Source organism: Hyla sarda, chromosome 1 (assembly GCF_029499605.1).
Source record: "Hyla sarda isolate aHylSar1 chromosome 1, aHylSar1.hap1, whole genome shotgun sequence".
In the NCBI taxonomy this organism is placed as follows: domain Eukaryota; kingdom Metazoa; phylum Chordata; class Amphibia; order Anura; family Hylidae; genus Hyla; species Hyla sarda.
In genome coordinates, this window is record NC_079189.1 from 543,631,306 (window position 1) to 543,655,417 (window position 24,112).

The 24,112-nt window shown below is 40.3% G+C and overlaps 1 protein-coding gene across 1 annotated transcript in view; it reads right to left on the reverse strand.

The window, feature by feature from the left end:
• Positions 1-24,112, reverse strand: part of IPO11 (importin 11) — a 494,099-nt gene that overhangs the window by 102,978 nt on the left and 367,009 nt on the right. Inside the window, exon 29 of the mRNA XM_056541414.1 lies at positions 19,666-19,756. Coding sequence (XP_056397389.1) covers positions 19,666-19,756 — 91 coding nt within the window. The remainder of the gene's footprint in view (positions 1-19,665; positions 19,757-24,112) is intronic.

Here is a 24,112-nt window from a genome sequence, read left to right on the forward strand (position 1 = left end):
GAAGTATCTAATCAGAAAAGTATAAACCCACAACCCAATATATACTATGCCAGCCCATTAAAGAGGAGGATTGTACTTATGATATGTGTGTATACATGAGCATAACTATAATAAATACATCCATGACTGACGCATATAGGTTTAGCCAGGAGAACGCTTGAGGATTCACTTTCTTGGAATTAGAAGAATCACAAGAAAAGATCCTAACAGGACAAGTGTGTAGTTTTATGCAGTGTCCACTTGAGGAGCTAATGAGCTTACTGCATTGAGTTCCATGTATACTAGTAAGATGCTAAACTCTGGCACAAGTGGCAGCTGTAACAACCATAATGTTGTGCTGTGTGACTGTAATAGTAACCAAGACAGTGACAAAAACCAAGGGTGACAGGAGCTGCTTCTTATTATCCACTTAGACTTACAGCCTGAAAATTACACATTAGTTGTGCATTATATGTGCACTCTACTTCAGACAGAATTGTATATTTCATGCTTTGTTAACAGTAATAAAGTTTGAAATGTTTGCAGATTAAATAATTTGTAAATAGTGGATGAAAGGAAAGATGTGATAATCGCCATGTAAACAGAATAAGATATGTTGTATTTAGTCAATGTCACAATAATTTGAGAAAATAGAGTGCTGGAATAATGTCCTTTTAGGACATTAAAATGGATTGGTAGTAGGGCTAAGGATGTGTGCATGGGCAGAGGAGTGATGCTGCAGAGTTTCCTGATATAGGGACCCCAACAACCATAGTAAGTATGTAATGCATTTCAATGAGCCGACCGGAGTCAAACGCTGACTTCGGTAGGCTCATTTTTGCCCCGTATATGGTTCTCTAACTGGATCTAAAACCATGGAAGACTGCGGTTTTAGGTCCGGTGGGAAAATCATATATGGGGCAAAAATGAGCCGACTCCGATCCGCTCAATGAAATGCATTACAAACGGGCCAGATATGACTGGGATACAGGAGCGCCCGGTTTTCACTCCCACCAGCCGTATAGAGTCCCGCATTGCTTAAAATGTAGTGTGAACCCAGCCTTAGCATGTCTGACCCACAGAAAATATGGCAGATCCTGGATGATGCTAATGTCCCAAAATGTATTACCATGTAAATAACCAGCATTAGTGGATCATAAATATTAACAGGGATGAAAAACACTTGACTTAAGCAAAATATAGCTTCATGCTTCAACATTTAATGTCCATTCAATGAGAGGGGTGCTTGAAGATATTTATAAAAAGATACGTTTTATAACAGTACGTTAAATATATACCAAATTATTTCAGAAGATTAAAGGGGTTATCCAGCATAAGGTGATTTTAGTACGTACGTGGTAGACAGTAATGGACATGCTTAGGAAGGATCTTCGCTTGTCTTGGGGCTAAATGACTATGTTGTGAGATTACCATAATACTGTGGCTAGCTTTTTGTGAACTTGTATTTCCTGTTTGACTTTTCTTTTTTTGACTACAAATCCCACAATTCCATTTTCCTCCCTCCCACACATGAGCCATCCCACCCATTGAAACATAAATGAGCTGCATCCATCAAAAGACCTGTGGTTTTCAATCAGGGTGCCTACAGCTGTTGCATTAGTTGCAGATTGATCTCTCACCCACCAAGCGATCCCTCCACCCATTGAAGCAGACAGGCTCCCTGTCCTCAGCTGACTAGTGAGTCATGTCTCGGCCGCATTGCAACCTGGGAAAAATCTAAGACAACAGTTATTTTGTATGCTGTTAAAAATAAATATTGGGGTGAAAATCACAGAAGAATTGTGAGAAAACTGTCACACACCGGTACAAACACTATATTATGAACTACACTAACTTTACAGCCCCAGTAGCATAGTCAAATAAAAAAAAATTCTGGAATACCCCTTTAAAGGTAGGCAGACAATACAATAGAGGAGCAGGCAATGTTACAGGATGCTTGGGTGTATAGGGAGAGGTATTATGAGTAGATGTTTGCTATGGGAATTTTTTCCTACTCTGGACTGTTCTTAAAATGGACAGAGATGTCGGCAGAGAGCACTGTGCTCGTAGTATTCAGCAGCAAATAAGTATTGGAAGGATTAAGATTTTTTAATAGAAGTAATTTACAAATCTGTTTAACTTTTTGGCACCAGTTGATTAAAAAAAAAAAATAATAATAAATAAAAAGTTTTACACCGGAGTACCGCTTTAAGGCTATCCTTCATAAACAGTTGCAAGAAAAAGTAGGTGAACCCTTTGGAATTATATGGATTTCTGCACAAATTGGTCATAAAATGTGATCTTCATCTAAGTCACAACAATAGACAATCACAGCCTGCTTAAAATAATAACAACCCGATTGAGATGCTGTGGCATGACCTCAAGAAAGCGATTCACACCAGACATCCCAAGAATAATGCTCAACTGAAACTGTTCTGTAAAGAGGAATGGTCAAAAATTACTCCTGACCGTTGTGCACGTCTGCAACTACAGGAAAAATTTGGTTGAAGTTATTGCTGCCAAAGGAGGTTCAACCAGTTATTAAATCCAAGGGTTCACATACTTTTTCCACCTGCACTGTGAATGTTTATAGGGTGTGTTCAATAAAAACATGGTAACATTTAATTATTTGTGTGTTATTATTTTAAGCAGACTGTGATTGCCTATTGTTGTGACTTAGATGAAGATCAGATCACATTTTATGATCAATTTGTACAGAAATCCATATAATTCCAAAGTTTTTCATGCAAATGTAAGATAGGGCCAGGGACTATTGATAGTATTCAGAATATTGGGCACACTAGATGACCCAAATGGTTCCTATCTGCCCGCACATTGGATGTTTCTATAAATACATTCTCACTGATGTCATAATACATAGCGCATGAATCTCTGCTTTAACGATGCAGCACTCCATAGAGTTTAATGACAACACTTTGACTAGCTGTAGCTGCTGAAAGGGGAAGCCAACTGGAGACACAGTTATCATTACATAACCACTAAACTTCCCAATCACTTATAAATCAATAAGTGCATCTGAATATAAGAAATTATTTGATGTGCTTCTTGGGAAAAATGCTATTTTCTCCACTATCAGCCTCCAGTCCTCTTCCTTAACTCATCATTCACCCTGAAAAACTGGAACACAGACTCAGCTCAATGAAAAATCACATTACATGATGCCCATAGATGGGAGGAGAATTTAGCTACAGCGTGAGACAGAGGCAGAGAAACACAGTGAAGTTACTTAAAGTTCTAATAGGTGTTATATCTCATCCAGGGCTTGATTCACAGCCTAAACTGCTCAGTACTACTCTATAATGTCCTCCCCGCTGCTGCAGCTTCTGAGGGTGTACTACAAAGGTATATGGAAGCATGATCTCCTCTACTGCATGGGCACTGTACAGAAGCATCATCACATTTAGTCTCCATCTCACAGCTTGGGGGCAATTGAAAATAAGTGATGGCATATGAAGTTGGAAAATCTGATGTAAAATGACATATATAATGGGCAGAATTAGTGCATCACTTGAACAATGCATGTAATGATATCACGTATCAGACTGTTTATTTGTACAGAAAGTGCTTGGCTCTGATAGAAAAGAACTTAGATGAACATCTATGCCCCTTCATTTTAGTGATCAGTGGACCCCACTGATTAATACTCCTGACTTGTCAGTATGACATGTTAACAAATGTTTAAAAATGTTAGACATTCTTTAAAGATGGATCAGCTGTCAAATGTAATGAGTAAGGTTGTCCTTGACAGGCCCCCAATGCCTTAAGTGTCCCTGTCATATGGAAAAACCTTTAAAAGTTTTGAACGGTTGGCTTCCAAGTATTCAGACCCCAACTGATTGCTACAAGTCCGAAGAAGCGCATTTCTGAGTGCTTCTTGCTACAGGAGATAGGCTCCATAGACAATATAGAATTTGTCTCCTGTACTTTTCTTAGACCCTCTAGAGATTGGTAGGGGTCTAAACACACACCTCGATAGGTCAATATTTTTGACATGACTGAGATTAAATGAAAAGGACACTTAAAGCTTTGTCTATGGGACAGATCACTTCCTAGACCAGATTTAAAAAAAACATATACCAAAATGCCAGTGATGAAGCTTTTTGTGTTCCATACATTACACTTATATTAGTTATAAAAAAAATATATGCAGCATTTTTTTGTTTGCTGTTTTTAAATAAACCTAATAAATATGAACAATAAAACTGGTTTAGCGCCCAGGGACCACTGAATAACACCAGAGGTCTGCATAAGAGTAAGGCACATTTTGATCTTTTCTTTGTACCATTCCACTGATGCTCGGCAATAGCGGAAATCAAAATACAGGGGGAAATAAATGCAGATCCCATATCAAACAATCATTGAGAAAGCCTACTGCAAGGTTCTCATTAAACTTCACAAGTCAAAACGTCACTCAGGGATTGACAAGAACCATTATTAGGAAGAAACGCTGGTTGACATATTTTACAATGATCAGGTCTAACTTATGATTTAATTGCAATTTACTTTAATTAAAGAACCACCTCAGCAGGGAAGACACAAAACCCTTCAAAGTCTCTCGATGTGAGCGCCGTAATGGATTTAATTACAAGTTAAACTCTTTATGACGAATTTATTTAATTACCTGCCTATATGTAAGAAACACAAAACAGCAAGGATTGCATTACAAAGCCTAGACAAGAGTAAAATTACTGTTAATATTAATGCCAATAGCTGTTACTGGCAAACTGCAAATAAAGATTAACCCACCACGAACTCATCAGCTTCGATATGTGTAATGTAAGGCAAATGGAAAAGCAAACAACATGTCTCTGCTGAACACGTAGCGCTCGATGACACATTTCAGCAAAGTTCTAATTTGTCTTGTGTAGTGGCACATAACTGCACATGAAATGCCACAGCACAACACTAAAAAACAAGTCCCGTTGGGAAAACTTCTGTTAAGATTTGTAAGGTTTTAAATGGGCACTGTCAGATTCAAAAACTTTTTATATGTTTTATATCTTGGCAAATCATTATTCTTTCTAATATACTTCCTAGCAGCCCGCAGTGATTGGATGAGAAGACCCAGCATAGAAGACTCGGGGAGGAAGATGAGTCATGTGAAGTGAGGACACACCCCTCCAAAGCACAGAATGACAAAACAAGTGAGCAACAGAAAGAATGTATTTGTGAGAGAAATAAAGGAGCAAAACTCAAAATTATTTGTACAAGATCAGGATTAGGTATTGAGTAATATAACTTTTTAACAAATACAAGATGGATAGGACATTGCCTGCCACTGGTCTTTATGCTTTTGCAAATTCATTGGTCATTGTTATTAGAGTTTTCAATATGGTGCTGTATTTTTTGTTTAGGTAGAAGATATATAGATTTATCACCTAAGATGGCTTTCAACTGAACCATGTTTGTCCAACAGCAATTCCTCCTTATGATTGGTGATATAAGAAACAGCTTCCCTAAAGTGGTCATACAACCTATATGTTAACTGAATTCATCCTTGTTTGGCTGACAGCAATTCCTCCTGATCCCCCAAATGAATATAAGTGTGGCCAAACATGCAAGTCTTCTGAACAGGGAGGGTGAAATAAGCTGCTGCCAGACTGCTCTTCCAGTGTCTTAACCTTCTTCAATCCTTTTATTGCCTGGACCCCCCAATACACATTAAGGCCATTTAACGTGGGTCAGTTATAGACTTAATGAGTGTTTCTAGGAAGTCTCATTCCCAATAATTGAACTGTGTAAAAGAACCTGCGTTCATATTTTGTGGGACTAACAAAATTGTCATTGACCGCACGAAGGATCCAGCGATCTTTCTATGGCCCACCCATAGGATTCATTAAGCTTTGTGAATGCTTAACGAACGAACACCGATCACCGAGACCGGAGTTCACTATCTGGAGCCTTGTTGGCTTGTCAATCCAAGTTAACGTAATTTAATTAAATCCATGTAATAACTGATTCAATCCACATCTGTTGCACCCAACTCCTTAAAGGAAAATAATTATGCAGAAAAATTATCCCCCATGCAAAAAATAGGGGATAAGCTTTATATAGCGGGGGTCTGACTGCTGGGATCCCCGTGATATCATTCATGGGATCCCGGCTCTCACCGGGAACAGACATGTTGACAGACGCAGGAGATCGTAGGGGTCCCGTGATCTAAAACTTTTTTCTGCATGATACTTCTCTTTTAAGATTTGTGCTCAGCTGAATAGGAATTAGGTTGCTGCCAGATTCTTTTTATAGCCAACACTGATCTTTTATCTACTTGGCCAATTTGCCTTCAGCTGTTGCAAAACTAGAAATCCCAGCATGCATGGTTGGAAAACACAGCACTAGGCCCTTCATGAAGAATGTGGAGGCATTATGGAGCTGTCTAGAAGAAATATCCTGTGTTTACTCCCTGTGAGGAGTACATCTGTGACAACAGGTGCGTGCATGTTGTGGAAAGTATAAATTAAAGGGAATCTGTCAAAGGCATTCCCAAACTTTTGAGGTATTGAAGTGCAAGAATTGTTGCCACCCTAGGCAAAAGCTAATTTTGCTGCCCCTTGACCTTGCCCATTGGCTCTTCCCTTTGATACGCCCACCTTACTACTGGGGTGACACACTGTAGCAAATCTCCTCCTCATGGGTCGGATGTATGGAGACCCGCACAATGTCAGGACCTGCCTGTCTGGCCTCGGAGTTGGCACTGCGCTCCTCCAGCAGACTGAAGAAAAGAATACAGAAAATGATGGTACCGGGGGTGGGGGGGCTGCTTGCTGGATGGGTGCTTCGGATGAGCAGCGGGTGCTTTGGATGCTGGCTGGCTACTTCAGGGTGCGCTAGGTGGCTGCCTATTTTGCCTAAAGGCAGAACCAGCCCTGTAAGTCCCCCTTCAATTCCCATGCTTGATTGACAGTGAGCTGAAAGCTGAGCCCTAGTTCCAAATTTCACACCTGCATACAGATTCACTTTTATTATGGAATTTGACCATAGCTTTGTTTCTACAGTACGCTGTCTTTAGTGCATTTGTTAGATTACCAGCTACATTTATGCAATAATGATCTATATAATTATACATAATATAACTCAATTCAGAACACTAGGGAGTCGCAGATACAGACAAAAACGTAAAGCAAAGTGTGATGAGATAAATATATACACTGCTCAAAAAATATAAAGGGAACATTAAGAGAACACATCCTAGATCTAAATGAATGAACTAATTGTATGAAATACTTTCGTCTTTACATGCTCCTGATGAGGAGGCGGATGGTCTCCTGAGGGATGACCTCCCAGACCTGGACTAAAGCATCTGCCAACTCCTGAACAGTCTGTGGTGCAATGTGGCATTGGTGGATGGAGCAAGACATGATGTCCCAGATGTGCTCAATCGGATTCAGGTCTGGTGAACGGGCGAGCCAGTCCATAGCATCAATTCTTGCAGGAACTGCTGACACACTCCAGCCAAACAAGATCTAGCACTGTCTTGCATTAGGAGGAAACATGGGTCAACTGCACCAGCATATGGTCTCACAAGGGGTTTGAGGATCTCATCTCGGTACCTAATGGCAGTCAGGCTACCTCTGGCAAGCACATGGAGGGCTGAGCGACCCCCCAAAGAAATGCCACCCCACACCATTACTAACCCACTGCAAAACTAGTCATGCTGGAGGATGTTGCAGGCAGCAGAACGTTCTCCAGAGCATCTCCAGACTTTCACATCTGTCACATGTGCTCAGTGTGAACCTGCTTTCATCTGTGAAAAGCACAGGGCGCCAGTGGCGAATCTGCAAATCTTGGTGTTCTCTGGCAAATGCCTAATTGTCCTGCACAGTGTTGGGCTTTAAGCACAACCCCCACCTGTGGACGTTTGGCCCTCATACCATCCTCATGGAGTCTGTTTCTGACCGTTTGAGTGAACACATGCACATTTGTGGCCTGCTGGAGGTCATTTTTCAGGGCTCTAGCAGGGCAGTGTTCCTCCTGCTCCTCCTTGGACAAAGGCGGAGGTAACGGTACAGCTGCTGGGTTGTTGCCCTCCTACAGCCTCCTCCACATCTCCTGATGTACTGGCCTGTCTCCTGGTAGTACCTCCATGCTCTGGACACTACGCTGACAGACACAGAAAACTTTCTTGCCACAGCTAGCATAGATGTGCCATCCTGGAAGAGCTGCACTACCTGAGCCACTTGTGTGGGTTGTAGACTCCGTCTCATGCTACCACTAGCGTGAAAGCATTGCCAGCATTCAAAAGTGACCAAAACATCAGCTAGGAAGCATAGGAACTGATAAGTGGTCTGTGTTCACTACCTGCAGAACCACTCCTTTATTGGGGCTGTCTTGCTAATTGCCTATAATTTCCACCTGTTGTCTGTTCCATTTGCACAACAGCCTGTGAAATTGATTGACAACCAGTGTTGCTTCCTGAGTGGACAGTTTAATTTCACAGAAGTGTGATTGACTTGGAGTTATATTGTGTTGTTTAAGTGTTCCCTTTATTTTTTTGAGCAGTTTAAGAGTTATTCTGCAAGCATATGAACTGTCTGCCATGCACGACGCAGTCTCTACCAACGAGAAAGTCATGATCATGCCTTATGGGACTATCGACTGTGACACTGATGCATGCCTCTGCATGGCTATTTTGATTTACCATCTAGTCTTTCCGAACAATGGCAGTTTTCTTTAATTTTCCATAAAATTATTTTATGAGAGGAATTATCTTCTTTTGACAACTTATAAGCTTATGCTACTAATGGGACCAGATACTCTGGACTATCAAACAGCCATAAAAAATCAATAAGTAATGGTATAAAATGTCTAACATATGAGGAAACAGAGGAATGTCCAGTGCAAAAATCACAGGAACAAAAGCTGATGCGTTTCAACCCATACATGACTTAAGGTTGACATAAACCTGAAACGTGTCGCATTGAGATGGTTCTTATTGTGATTCTTTAATAAAACACAGATTTTATTAGCATTTTTGCGCTGGACCTTCCTCGGTTTCCTCCTTTATGGTTAAAGGTTGAAAAACAGAGATAATTTCTTCCAAAGACTTCTCCCTGTCTGTCTCCAGGTTGGGTATGATTCTCCAGCTCAGTGCCATTGAAGTGAATGGAGCAAAGTTGTCTTTGAAAGAAAATAGGTCTGTTTTTCAATTCCTGGATAACCCCTTTAAAGATTGATCTTCAGCTTGGCCCATGCACTGGTACTGCCATTCAGGTGAACTGAATACATTTTAAAAAATGGCAATATAAAATGGTAATGTGAATCAGATGTACAGATGTAATGTCGCACTTGCCCATTTGCTATATATGACAGAAAAACTGCCTGAAATCCCTATAATAAGACAACTGGCCACCTCAAGAAAAACAGCGGATTAGTACTGAACACATTTACTGCAGCCCATATGGGGCAAGGAATTAAATCTGAGACCCTTGTGTCCTACAGCAACACAATAATGGAGAATTCCTGTCCCTGTGTACTAGATGGCAGATGGAATTCTTAATTAATTCAATTAAACACTAATTATCTAGAGCCCCCTGACCCTATAAAAGGACATTAGCCCCTCCTCTTGGTGTTTTTTTATTGTGCTGTGTGGACTAGGACAGATGGTTTGCTTAGCTTGTTTGGTCATTGTTATGTTTCTTTTATCTTTATTTTCTGGACTTCCTAAATTAAACTGGGAGGCTTTAGAGAGTGTTGTTTCAACCTTCAATCTGTAAAATTGCTGCTTTCCAGTCAGTTATTATGTATTTCAGCTTCTTATTGTATCAAAACACTAATTTATTATTTTTCTCTAGGCTATCCGAGTAAGTGTCCATGTGGATGTTCCATGTGTTAGTGTTTAGGGGCCTTAGTTTGTGCCATTTTTGCAAGAAAAGGAAGTCTCTTTAGTTTATATAACTGTATCCTTAATCTTAGAAATGCCTTTTTGCTGGGAACAAGTTTGCTGGTGGCAGAGAAGCAAACTCCAAAAGCTAGCTGAAAGAATTGTAAATGTTCCTGAATAGGGCAAAGATTGTTGTCTTTGACCTTTCTGATGTAACCATCTCTACAAGATGGGCTGACATGAGTTAAAGGAAAACGGCCATCCGTTCACCAGCACTATAACCAGGCTGGTGCGGGTGAACAGGAGACCGATGCAGGGTCTCAGACTTGCGCTAACTTATGCTTTGAGGCAAGCCCGCCGGCTGGATTTAAATATTCATATACGCCAGTCACGTGAGTGCTCAGTAGGCAAGAGTACTCAAATGACCAGCGCTTATGAATATTTTAAATCTATCCCTTGGGCCCGCCTCAAAGCCAGTGCTGAAAGAGGGGGACTTACGGGGGATCGGGGTTCCGGACTGCAGGTAGGTATAGCAATCCGAGACCCTGCATCGGTCTCCTGTTCACCCGCACTATAACCAGGTGTATCGGGTTATAGTGCAGGTGAATAGGTGACCGTTTTCCTTTAAGGACTGTGAGGGAGATTTATCAATATCTGTTTGTGTGCAGCCACTTCACAGACATTTTTCTCTGTGTTTTTGGCTTGTGTGTGCCAAATTTATCAAAACGGTGCAGAGACTTTGATAAAAATGACCTCAGAACTTGCCTGAGGATGTCATTTTTCTAAAGGAAATGTTTTAACGTTTGCGCATCAATTTTGCGCCATTTTAGAAAAGACGCAGTTAATAAATCTCGTTCACTGCATAGTCAGAATGAAACTTTGTATATCACCGTCACTTTTGCCAAATATGTCTATTTTGAAAATGTCCAAAATTTTTGCGCCACAACTAATTGCACAAAAATTGTGCCAAAGCTCTGCCAATAAAATGTCAGGAAGGCAATGATAAATCTCCCCCTATGTCCAAGAAAGATTCCATCTCTTTTTAGGAAAGTCTAAGCAATGGCATGGGCAACAACACCAGTTGGTATATCAGTCTAATGGAGAATTCCAGGTGGGAAATAAAGGTTTTCTGGTTTCCTCCTCTTTTGAGCATTAAGATAAGAATGAAGAAGAGAGCAGTCTATCCCATAAGGATATAAAAACCTGAATTTACTTGAAGGGGTATTTCTGCCCATGGGCAGAAAAGACACTTTATAATATAGAATATTACCTGTCCAAGAATTTATATGCAGCATCAGGCAGGAAGTGATCCTAAAGCTCCTGTGCTCTGTTCTCTTGGTCTCCTGCCTCCCCTCGGACCCACATGCCCGAGATGCACGTCACATAGTTTGCCTTCTGGCTAGGAGACCTGGCTTACACAGTTTTGTCTCCTTGCCTGCCGTGCCTCTTTCCTATGTCACAGGCCCCCTGCACTTTGGGACTGACTGATCACTTCATAAACAAGACTGGGCTCACTACAGTGGGCTGGGATAACAGAGGGTGGAAGGGTTTTCAGCAGACTCAAAGATGAAGCGAGGACTGTTGGGAAATGTAGTCTGGAAATGATGCACGGAAAAAAGATCATCTGAGCAGAACAGTGCACGAAGTGCTAAGATGGAGAGCAGAAAGAAGCCAAAGGGACTAAGTAAGTACATTCCACACCATGGGTAGTACTTTTATTCTATTTATTATGGGGCAGGTCCAATCTTGAAGACCCTAATGTTGTTGCCTTAGTTTAGCGCTCAGTTTCTGCAGCTGCTTCTGAAGGTTCTAAAAAATGGATCTTTCAAGTCATACAAGATACAGATGATATCTTAGCAGCAATGATACCTTTCAACAGGTAAAATTTACAGCCAGGACTATGGCTTGTCTATTGCAGGCAGTTGTTGTTCTCTTAAAAGGATACTCCACCCCTAGACATCTTATTCCCTGTCCAAAGGATAGGGGATAAGTTGTGTGATCGCAGGGGTCCCGCCGCTGAGGACCCCCATGATCTCGGCTGCAGCCCCCTCAGAAATCCGATGCCGCCAGATGACTGTTGATGCGGGGCGGAGGCTCATGTCACGATCATTCCCCGTTCGTGACGTCATGGCCATACCCCCTCAATGCAAGTCTATGGGAGAGGCAAGGTAGTCTTTAGGCTCTAAGTTGAGGACTGCTTTAGGTCTCACATCATGCCAGCACAGTGAATATACAACAGCACGCATCACAGGGTTTTGATGCAATATATACCGTATGTTGAGAGGTACTCCTGGCGTAGACCTCCAACATAAGGCTGTCAATGTGATGTGAGTCCTGTCTTGTGTAAGTACCACATTACAGACCAGTAAAGGTGGAAGCAATAGCTGTGAAGGATGGGATGGTATAAAACAGATTGCATCAGTAAATAACTCCATGAAATTTCTAATGTAGATTGACAAATGCCACGATCAGCAAGAAATCAATCCAATTCAGAGTGTTCAAGGTACTTATGCAAGTTAAGCCACAGGATGGTGTATTTCCCAACAGCAGCTGACTGTCACATCTTACTTAGCGGACTCTGGCATTAGTAACAATATATGGTTTGCAGCTACGCTTATGCCAGATACAATTATAGCCTTGGTAGCTTAAGAAAACAGCTCAGAGCTACAAGTTACACTGCTCTTATCTATCAATGCTTTTCCAATATTAAACTCATTAAAAACCATTCATTTTCACATTTGCCCTAATTAAACAGTTTGCTAATAGCCTTGATGTCTGCCTACACAAACACCCCTCAGAATGGAAGGGGTGCCTCCTGCAAACAGAGTGCAAGAATGGTGCGGCTGCTGTGTACAGAACAAGCCTCTCAGCAGTAAGTTACTTAAAAGCCCCCAGTTGGTTTTCTTGGAAATCATTCTAATTACCATAGAGAAGATGGAGTCAGAAAGTAGTGATTAGTAAACACCAGCTCGGGAGTGTAATTGCAGTGGTGTTCGATATACAGCCGCAGTCTACAGCGCCAATATTGTAAAACCTGTGTGCTGTTATTCGACTGAAAAAAATGATTGACAATAGAAAATTAGTACACAGGTTAAAGACGCTATTAGGGCACAGAAGAGAGGAGAAAATGACTTGCTCTAGGGGATTCCTGCGGCTCCTTTGGAGGAGTGAAGAAATGTTTAGTAGGTTAAATGTTCTACATCTGAACACTGAAGCTGTAGGTTTTATCACTTCTAGGTCAATGATAGCAATCTACTGACACGTCTTCTGAAGCCTGTGGTGATCAACCAGAAAGGAAGGAAGCCAGGGGTTACAAAACATTAGAAGGTAGATTATATTATAAAATATACAGTCAGCTGTCTTTAAAAGAGTACTTAAAGGGGTACTCCAGTGGAAAACATTTTGCTGTTTGCTGTTTTTACTTCTATTTAAAAAATCTTAATCCTTCCAGTACTTATCAGCTGCTGTATGCTCCAGAGGAAGTTCTTTTCTTTTTGCATTTCCTTTCTATCTGACCACAGTGCTCTCTGCTGACAAGTCCATTTTAGGAACTGTCCAGAGCAGGAGCAAATCCCCATAGCAAACCTATCCTGCTTCGGACAGTTCCTGAGACAGACAAAGGTTTCAGAAGAGCACTGTGGTCAGACAGAAAGGAAATTCAAAAAGAAATGAACTTCCTGTGGACCATTCAGCAGCTGATAAGTACTGGAAGGATTAAGATTTTTTTTTTTATAGAAGTCATTTGCATATCTGTTTAACTTTGTGGCACCAGTTTATTTAAAAAAAATGTTTTCCAGTGTAGTACCCCTTTAACTTGGAAATTCTTTCAAACACCCACAGCCTCCTCCTGAATCTCCCTATGACAGGTGATATGTTTTCCAGAGAGTCATCAATTGATAAATAATATCACTTAGGATGAAGCAATACCCTGGCTGGCATGGATTACCCATGTAATCTTTGCCAACACATCTGTACGCACAGATTTAAAACCTAGATGCTGCCAGGCTACTATTGTTTATTCCGGTCTGACAAATGCAAAAGCCTACAGTTGCCTGAACAGTAAGGGCTGTTATAGGTTCCGAACAGTAAGGGCTATTATAGGTTCCGAACAGTAAGGGCTGTTATAGGTTCTGAACAGTAAGGGCTGTTATAGGTTCTGAACAGTAAGGGCTGTTATAGGTTCTGAACAGTAAGGGCTGTTATAGGTTCCGAACAGTAAGGGCTGTTATAGGTTCCGAACAGTAAGGGCTATTATAGGTTCCGAACAGTAAGGGCTGTTATAGGTTCTGAACAGTAAGGCCTGTTATAGGTTCTGAACAGTAAGGGCTGTTATAGGTTCCGAACAGTAAGGGCTGTTATAGGTTCCGAACAGTAAGGGCTGTTATAGGTTCCGAACAGTAAGGCCTGTTATAGGTTCTGAACAGTAAGGGCTGTTATAGGTTCTGAACAGTAAGGGCTGTTATAGGTTCTGAACAGTAAGGGCTGTTATAGGTTCCGAACAGTAAGGGCTGCTATAGGATCTGAACAGTAAGGGCTGTTATAGGATCCGAACAGTAAGGGCTGCTATAGGTTCTGAACAGTAAGGGCTGTTATAGGTTGCGAACAGTAAGGGCTGTTAAAAGGTTCCGAACAGTAAGGGCTGTTATAGGTTCCGAACAGTAAGGGCTGTTATAGGTTCTGAACAGTAAGCTGTTATAGGTTCCGAACAGTAAGGGCTGTTATAGGTTCTGAACAGTAAGGGCTGTTATAGGTTCTGAACAGTAAGGGCTGTTATAGGTTCTGAACAGTAAGGGCTGTTATAGGTTCTGAACAGTAAGGGCTGTTATAGGTTCCGAACAGTAAGGGCTGTTATAGGTTCTGAACAGTAAGGGCTGTTATAGGTTCTGAACAGTAAGGGCTGTTATAGGTTCCGAACAGTAAGGGCTGTTATAGGTTCTGAACGGTAAGGGCTGTTATAGGTTCTGAACGGTAAGGGCTGTTATAGGTTCTGAACAGTAAGGGCTGTTATAGGTTCTGAACAGTAAGGCCTGTTATAGGTTCTGAACAGTAAGGCCTGTTATAGGTTCTGAACAGTAAGGCCTGTTATAGGTTCTGAACAGTAAGGCCTGTTATAGGTTCTGAACAGTAAGGCCTGTTATAGGTTCTGAACAGTAAGGCCTGTTATAGGTTCTGAACAGTAAGGCCTGTTATAGGTTCTGAACAGTAAGGCCTGTTATAGGTTCTGAACAGTAAGGCCTGTTATAGGTTCTGAACAGTAAGGCCTGTTATAGGTTCTGAACAGTAAGGCCTGTTATAGGTTCTGAACAGTAAGGCCTGTTATAGGTTCTGAACAGTAAGGGCTGTTATAGAAAAACTGATGCCATGCATTTAAAACAGCGCTACCAAGATTGCTTAGGGTCTATTCACATGGCAGAATTTCCGCTTGCAGAATTTCACCTCAAATTAAAGCCCATAGACTTGTATGGTATTCCGCACTCCCATTCACACTTCTGAATTTCCGCTTGCGGAAATTCAGAAGTGTGAATAGGAGTGCGGAATACCATAGAGGTCTATGGGCTTTAACCCCTTAAGGACTCAACCCATTTGGGCCTTAAGGACAATTTTATTTATCCGTTTTTGTTTTTTCCTGCTTGTTTTCAAAAAATCATAACTCTTTTATATTTTCATCTACAGACTAGTATGAGGGCTTGTTTTTTGCGCAACCAGTTGTCCTTTTTAATGACATCACTCATTTTAAAATAAAATGCATGGTGCAACAAAAAATAATATTTGTGTTGGGAAATTGATAAGAAAACCGCAATTGTGCAAATTTTGTAAGGTTTAGTTTTCATGAAGTGCACTTTACGGTAAAATAGACATGTTTTCTTTATTGTGCGGGTCAATATGATTAAAATGATTCCCATGATTACATACTTTTCTATTATTGTATCGCAAACTTTTTAACCAAATTAGTGCATTTAAAATCCCTCTAGTTTGCTGACCTATAACTTTTTCATTTTTCCGTATAAGCGGCGGTATGAGGGCTCATTTTTTGCGCCGTGATCTGTACTTTTTTTTTTAATACCACATTTGCATATATAAAACTTTTAATACATTTTTTATCAATTTTTTTTGGAATAAAATGTTACAAAAAAGCAGCAATTTTTGATTTTTAATTTTTTACGTTCACGCTGTTCACCGTACGGGATAGTTAGCATTATATTTTAATAGTTGGTATATTTACGCACGCGGTGATACCAAATACTTTTATTAAATATATATATATTTTATTTTTTTTACACTTTTTAGGGGTAAAATTGGGAAAACAAGACAATTGACATTTTTATTGGGGGAGGAGATTTTTAAAAAATGTTTTACTTTTATTTTACACTTTAATAGTCCCCATAGGGGACTATTTATAGCAATCATTTGATTGCTAATACTGTTCAGTGCTTTGCATAGGGCATAGCACTGATCAGTGTTATTGGCTATCTTCTGCTCTGGTCTGCTCGATCTCAGACCAGAGCAGAAGATGCCGGGAGATGGACGGAGACAGGTAAGGGGGCCTCCGTCCGCCATTACATATGATCGGATCACCGTGGCAGTGCAGGCAATCCGATCATGCATTTTTCGGACCGCATTCCCACAGATGTCGTGGTCTGTATTGATCAGGGCATCTGTGGGGTTAATTGCAGACATCCACGTGATCGCTCCGATGCTCGTGGTCATGTACTGGACGTAAATGTACATCCTGGTCCGTTAAAGGGGTTATCCAGGAAAAAAACTTTTTTATATATCAACTGGCTCCAGAGAGTTAAACGGATTTGTAAATTATTTCTATTTAAAAAAATATGAATCCTTTCAGTACTTATGAGCTGCTGAAGTTGAGTTGTTCTTTTCTGTCTAAGTGCTGTCTGATGACACGTGTCTCGGGAACTGTCCAGAGTAGAAGCAAATCCCCATAGCAAACCTATTCTGCTCTGTGCAGTTCCCCAAACAGACAGAGATGTCAGCAGAGAGCACTGTTGTCAGACAGAAAAGAACAATTCAACTTCAGCAGTTGATAACTATTAGAAGGATTAAGATTTTTTTAATAGACATAATTTATAAATCTGTTTAATTTTCTGGAGCCAGATGATAGATAAAAATATTTTTTTTCCTGGAATACCCATTTAAGTACCACCATACCAGGACGTACATTTACGTCCTGCGTCGTTAAGGGGTTAATTTGAGGCGGAAATTCTGTGAATAGATCCTAACTCTAACTTAAAAAGGACCTTTCCCCCCATCTGTCTGTTTGGTAAGTACTTGAAACTCCACATTATACTGTTCCTTTTAATTCCTCCTGGAAATATATGAATAAACTGATATGAGGGTATTACCATACTTTTATAGATAGACTTGCCCACGAAGACAGTTTTAAATGTTTTTCTTAGTGTATTTGTCCTTATAAAAAAAAAAATGTCACATGTCGCATGTTTTGATCTATCGGTGTCTGAGTATTCAGACCCCGACCGATTACTAGAGGAAGCAGGAGGAGAAGCATGCTGAGACCCACTTCTCTCTCTGCTCTATGTCTATGTGACCGAGAAGCTCCTATAGACTTACATTATATGACCGTCTCAGTCACATGAACTAGAACCGGGAGAGAAGGTGCTAAGCACGTTGGAGTCTGAACATTTAAAAAGACAGTGCTCACTTAAAATACTGCATTGTAGGTCATAATGGGTCCTAAACGACCCAAGAGCTGGAATAGTTGAAGGAGAAAAAGGAAGACCAGCATCAAGGTACACGGATACCATAACATAAATGAAGAATGTCATTACAGATTGTAAATATTAGAACGGAAGCCATTACATTATGGAGAACCACTACTTTTATGGTCATCCTCAGTGAATATTAGGTCCACTCAACAACAAGGTAAAATTGCACTGTTATTATGCAAACTATTAATTTAAAAGAAAAACAAAAAATAAAAATAAACGAAAGTTTCAAGTTGCATTACGTAATGACTGTAGTGTTATCGTCAGAATGTTCCTGGAAGTATTTTTTGGTTAACAATAAAACACATTTCCCTATTATATTTGTAACAAATTTGTCATTACTAAGGTAACACCAACAGATTTGTCAGTACAATTGAAGAGTGTTACTGTACCCAAACAAGCATGCCTTGGAATATTAAAGGCAAGTTATTTTCCATGAATTATTTGTCTACAAACAGAACATTATATCAGTTTGCTCTACTGCAAACAGACAGGTCTATTAACATTCAAAAAAGAACAAAGTTGCAACATGTCTCTAAAGGTGTAATACGGTAGAGGAAATCTTCCTTACAGTTTTATTGTCAATAACAAGCCTGGATGCATTTCTAGGTGTAAAACAGAAGAAATTCTTTTATATTTGTAAAAATGTGCCATTACTACAGCAACACAACAGGTTGTCATTAGTACTGAAGAGCATTTATACACCCAAATAAGTATTGTGGCAAATAAGAAATGGAAGGATAACGCGCTCACCGCTGGCTCTGTAGAAAGCTTCAATATTTATTAAATGTAGAAAGATTCAACAAGACAGCTACACAGGGAGTCGAAGGTGGAACAGGTGAGGCTGGGGTCGTTCATGGGGGCAGCAACATGTTTCACGCACTGCACTGATTGAAGCTTTCTACAGAGCCAGCAGTGAGTGTGTTACCCTTCCATTTCTTATTTGCCACAATATTTATTCTTCTGTGGGATGAGAGCACCACCATAGCTTTGATTGACTGAATATATGAACAGATACACTTGCTGTAAACCTGATATATATAAAGGGACGACATTCTGTATCTGCAGCATTAGCGGTGCCAGACTTCAATTTCTCTTCATTTGGAGGCACCCAAATAAGTATGCCTGAGTGCACTACAGGCAACATATTACCAAGGAATTATTGCGCAGACAGAACATTATTTTAGTCTAATCTATTGCATACATACTGGATGAATGCACTGGTTTATTAACATTCAATTTGTACTCACATACTTGGTTACCAGCGCCAGACTGGAATTCCATAGTGGAGTTTCTGAAGGCCCACCTCCATTTATGCAGAACTTTTGAGCGCCCAATTTAATTGCATTGTTCTTTGTTATTGTTGTACCCACAGGACACATAAATAGGTTATTTGTGAATTAAACCATACAAAATAGATCCATGGGGCAAGATATTCGATTTAAGCTCAGTATTAAATGCTAAATTTGTCTTCTGCTTGACTATATCCTATGGTAGGCCCTGGTCTGACCCTGGTAAGGATACAATAACATTGCAAACATATCAATCAAACAGTCAAGCTTACTTTTTATTATATTCATGTGAACTTTAAAGGGGTATTCTAGCCAATAACCCATATCCCCTATGCACAGGATGGGGGGTACGTGTATGATGGTGAAGGGTCTGACTGCTGGGACCTCTATGATCTTTAGAACAACGTCTCAATAATCGTGAAAGAACTGCAAGGCAGTTGCACGTGCGCACCTCTGCGCCGTTCCCTGTCTGTGGGAGGTTCTGGAGATAAAGATTATTTTGGCCTTTGCTGGGTTGAAGTGGACTACAGATACATTTAGGCCCAGATTGATCAATTTCATCTAAAATGCTTTGCCCCCAGTAACCAATCACAGCTCAGCTTTCATATCTTAATGAGCTCTGGTAAAATGAAAGCTGAGCTGCGATTGGTTACAATGGGCAACTGAGTCCAGTTTCTGTCTCAGACAGATTCATAAATCTGAGTCTTAATGTGTTGGTTGACAGATATAGTAAATATACAGTGCTACATGTAGTGTGAACATACTGTAGCCTTCAATTTATTTTTGGATCATATAGGAATATATTGCATACCATTCTTTTCCTCTTATCCTGTTCAGTTGGAGGCTCATCGTCTTCATTCACCTGAATGTCTTGGGGTTCATTATAAGACAATAACAGGCAACTGAAAAAACAAAGATTAGATAATTAGTACAGTTCCCTAACAATAATAACATATAAAATATATTACTAATAAAATTTCTGCTTTATAGTAAAGTAAACAGTATTAATAACACTTCTAGGTCACCATTACTTGAACCATTCATTGTCTCCCTTTATACTGCTTCAGTTGGGCAAGGTCTAATTGTAATTTTTGGTTGATTCTTTTTCAATTTCCTTCCTAAGCAACCAATTGGAGACATTGATGTAGAAATAACTGCATTGTCCAAGCAGAAAAAGAATCATCTAAATGCAGAACTGCTGTTATACTATGCAGCCCTGACCAATGCACCATTAACCCAAATGGCACAAAAATGCTTTTGTCTTTTTGGTTAATACAGCTTAAAGGGGTACTCTGCCACCAGACCTCTTATCCCCTATCCAAGGGATAGGGGATAAGATGTCTGATTGAGGGGTCCTGCCGCTGCGGACCCCCGTGATCTCGGCTGCGGTACCCCAGACATCTGGTGCACGGAGCGAACTTCGCTCTGTGCTGGATGACTGGCGATGGGGGGCAGAGGCTTGTGATGTCACGGTCACCGGTCACGCCCCCGCTTGTGACATCATGGGCACACCCCCTCAATGCAAGTCTATCCGAGAGGGCGTGACAGCCGCCACGCCCCCTTGCATAGACTTGCATTGAGGAGGCGTTGCCATGACATAACGAGCCTCTGGTGCTGCACCCAACGCTCTAAACGAATGCCGGGTGCAGCAGGGAGATCGCGGGTGTCCCCAGCCGCATGACCCCTGCAATTAGACATCTAATCCCCAATCCTTTGGATAGTGGATAAGATGTCTAGGGGCGGAGTACCCCTTTGAGGGTTCATTATATGGGCCCACAAATGCCAGAAACCAGGGCTGATCTACTTTTATCATTGTTGGCCAGACATCCTGTTCACACAGGTCAATATAAGGCCAAATACGGGTACATTCAATTTTGCTACCATTTACTTCAATGGGTTTGCACAAAATTCTCAAGTGCGGGAAACCCGCTGTGAGTTATCAACGTGTAAACATACCCTTGGTTGGCTTCACATTGCTTTGTGTAAACAGGAGATGTGGGGGCGTCAATGATGAAAGTGTAGGGATGCACAAACTAGAACCAAACTCATCTCAAGCATGTTTCAGTGTGGGGTCTGACTGGTTTTTCCATCCGTGTCCTTCATTATGTGAGATTTGAGCAGAGAAAAAAAAATGATCTGCAGTATTTTTTTTCTTCACTCAAGTTCAACTATTTCAGCCGATCCAATGCTGATCAACAAGGCCTAAAATTCTTAAAATCTTACCCATTTATAAAAACATTTACTTCAATGATCGGCCTCCCCCCACTGCCCCCACCTCTTGCCCCTCTCACCAATGACAGATACAGCAGTTACTATGTATACATGTGGTCACTCTAGGAGCCACTGGCTCTGATCCATTTTTACCATGTAAAATTATGGGATCCCCAAATTGAGCGACTCCATTATATTTGTACACAAATGTAAAAGAGAATACAGCTGGTCGGCACTGCATACATCCAATACGGAAGCTGCAAACAGAGTCCTCCTTATAGAAGATAGTGGTGCTCTATTCCTATGAAAATTAGGACACGTAGTAAACTTTGAATGAATAGAAAGCAGGGATGGCACTCACCGCATGCTTCAATTTCCTTCCTTTATTCTAAAAAAGTGCAGGTTATAAAAACGGCATGGTTCACCTGGCAAGGTGCAGACGCCAGCTTGTGTGCTCACAGGTTACAATTGTTTCGCTAAACTGAGCTTCAACAGACCCTCCCCCTTTGACACTTTGGATCACAGTATTTATAGAGCGATGGTCGGGGGGGCACCCTCCTGGAGGATCTGTTGAAGCTCAGTTGAGCGAAACAATTGTAACCTGTGAGCACACAAGCTGGCGTCTGCACCTTGCCAGGTGAACCATGCTGTTTTTATAACCTGCACTTTTTTGGAATAAAGGAAGGAAATTGAAGCATGCGGTGAGTGCCATCCCTGCTTTCTATTCATTCAAAGTCCATTATATTTGTTCTCTACTTAATCTAAAAAAACACATACTATTAATTAAAATCATTCAATTCTCAATTGTTTCAGGTATGTTCTCCAAAGGCAAAAAATGTGTCAGTTAATGACATGTTTTCGGTGTGAATTATGCCAATGCTGTCTTGCAACACTCTAATCAATATTCAATTTCTGCCCATAAAGGGGGTGTATTTAAAACAGTGATAGTTCAACGTTGTCTTGAATATTAATTCCAAAGTAGACCATGATGAAAATGTTTTAAATTGGACAGAAATGTGACGCACATTAGACAGATTTCTAGGCATCTAATCTGAGAATAGCGTACCAATAAATGAATCTGGAGGTAAATTCCATAAAAAATCTTCAAAAGTCAAATATTACAATATTGGACTAACAAATATAAAGAAAAAGGAAGATGACTATTCAGGACTGGCACATAGTATTACATTCATTGTCAGTTTGCTGAACTGAATACCATCTCCCTAATCAGCTTTATTTATAATTGGCTAGTAAAGAAAAATAATGTAAAGCAGCCTCTATAAATATACAGCAGACATGACATCCATTCTGGACGCTATAATGAAGTCTTCAGGGATAAATGAAAACATTGAGCAAAATCCATCTGCATTGAAACGTCTCCTAATATACTGGCAGGGCCATAGAGGAAGGCGCTTCCATACTGCACTTAAAAGGGCTATCCAGGAATAGAAAACCACAGCTAATTTCTTTCAAAAACAGCTTCACTTCAATGGAACTGAGCTGCATAACCACACCCAACCTGGAGACAGTGAGGGAGTGGTTTTTGAAAGAAATTAGCTCTGTTTTTCTATTCCTAGACAACCCCTTTGACACTTTGGATCACAGTATTTATAGAGCGATGGTCGGGGGGCACCAATTCTACTTTATCAGACCAGAGTAGCCTTGCATGGACACTACTAAAGCTGATGAGCAGCCAGACCACAAAAAATATATAAATGCTTCCTTGTAGGGAAAGTACAGATCTCCATAATTCTTATGAGTAAGGCTGGGTTCACATCAGTGTTTATCATCCCTGTTGCTCTTCTCCATTATAGAAATGAGCAACAGAGATAGAAAAAGCAGGTAATGGATGCCATTCAAGTCAATAGGCTTTTTAAAATCTCCGTTGTACTCTGTTATTGTCATTTGCAGGCATGCAGGATTTTATTTTCTGTCATAAATAACAAATTTAATAGGGGATGTAGTAATTAAACATGGTGTCTATGGTGATGCAAGTAACTCTGTTACACTCCGTTATTTTTATCCGTCATTTCTACTAGCATATCAGAAAGAAAAAACATAACTGGTTAAAAAATAACGGACATAAACAGATGTTTTAACAGATAATAACGGATGTAAATGGTCAGTTATTTTATGTGCAAGTTTTACAAAATCTTTTACCATTTAAATGGCCACTGTCATAAAAATTATTTTTTTACACACGATACAGCAGGAAAAATAAATAAGATTTGTAATTTACTCCATGTAAAAAAAATTATTTTCTTTTATATGTCACTTTCATGGCCTTATAAATCTGGCCACTAGGGGTCTCCCTTCTGGTCCAGACTGCATTCCGTCTGTTCAAAAGCACAGACTTTGGTTTCCTGCTGGATGGACAGGAGACCAAACTCAGGAAGTGCAGTCTGGCAGTGAATAGTACTCGCTGTTTCATACACAGGCAGAGAGCAAGTGCTATTTACTGTCTATGGCCAGATGGCACTTCCCTGTATTTTTAGGGGAGTGGCTTATTTGTTTTTTCCAAACTTTTTTTTTTACACTTTTATTTACACTTTTTAAAGGGGAACTCCGGTGGAAACAAGTAGAAAACAAATGTTTTCAAATCAACTGGTGCCTGAAAGTTAAACAGATTTGTAAATTACTTTTATTAAAAAATCTTGATCCTTCCAGAACTTAGCTGCTGTATAAAACAGAAAAATTTGTGAATTTCTTTTCTGTCTGACAGTGCTCTCTGCTGAGACTTCTGTCCGTGTCAGGAACTGTCCAGTTTAGAATAATATCCCCCATAGCAAACCTCTCCTGCTCTGGACAGTTCCTGACATGGACAGAGGTGTCAGTAGAGAGCACTAGTGTGAGGCTGGAAAGAACTTCACAACATTCTCTGTAATTTATCTGTAGTATGCAGCAGCTGATAAGTACTAGAAGGGTTATTATTTTTAAATAGAAGTGATTTACAAATCTGTTTAACTTTCTTGCACCAGTTTATAATTTTTTTTTTTCCACTGGAGTTCCCCTTTAAAGGGGTACTCCGCCCCTAGACATCTTATCCC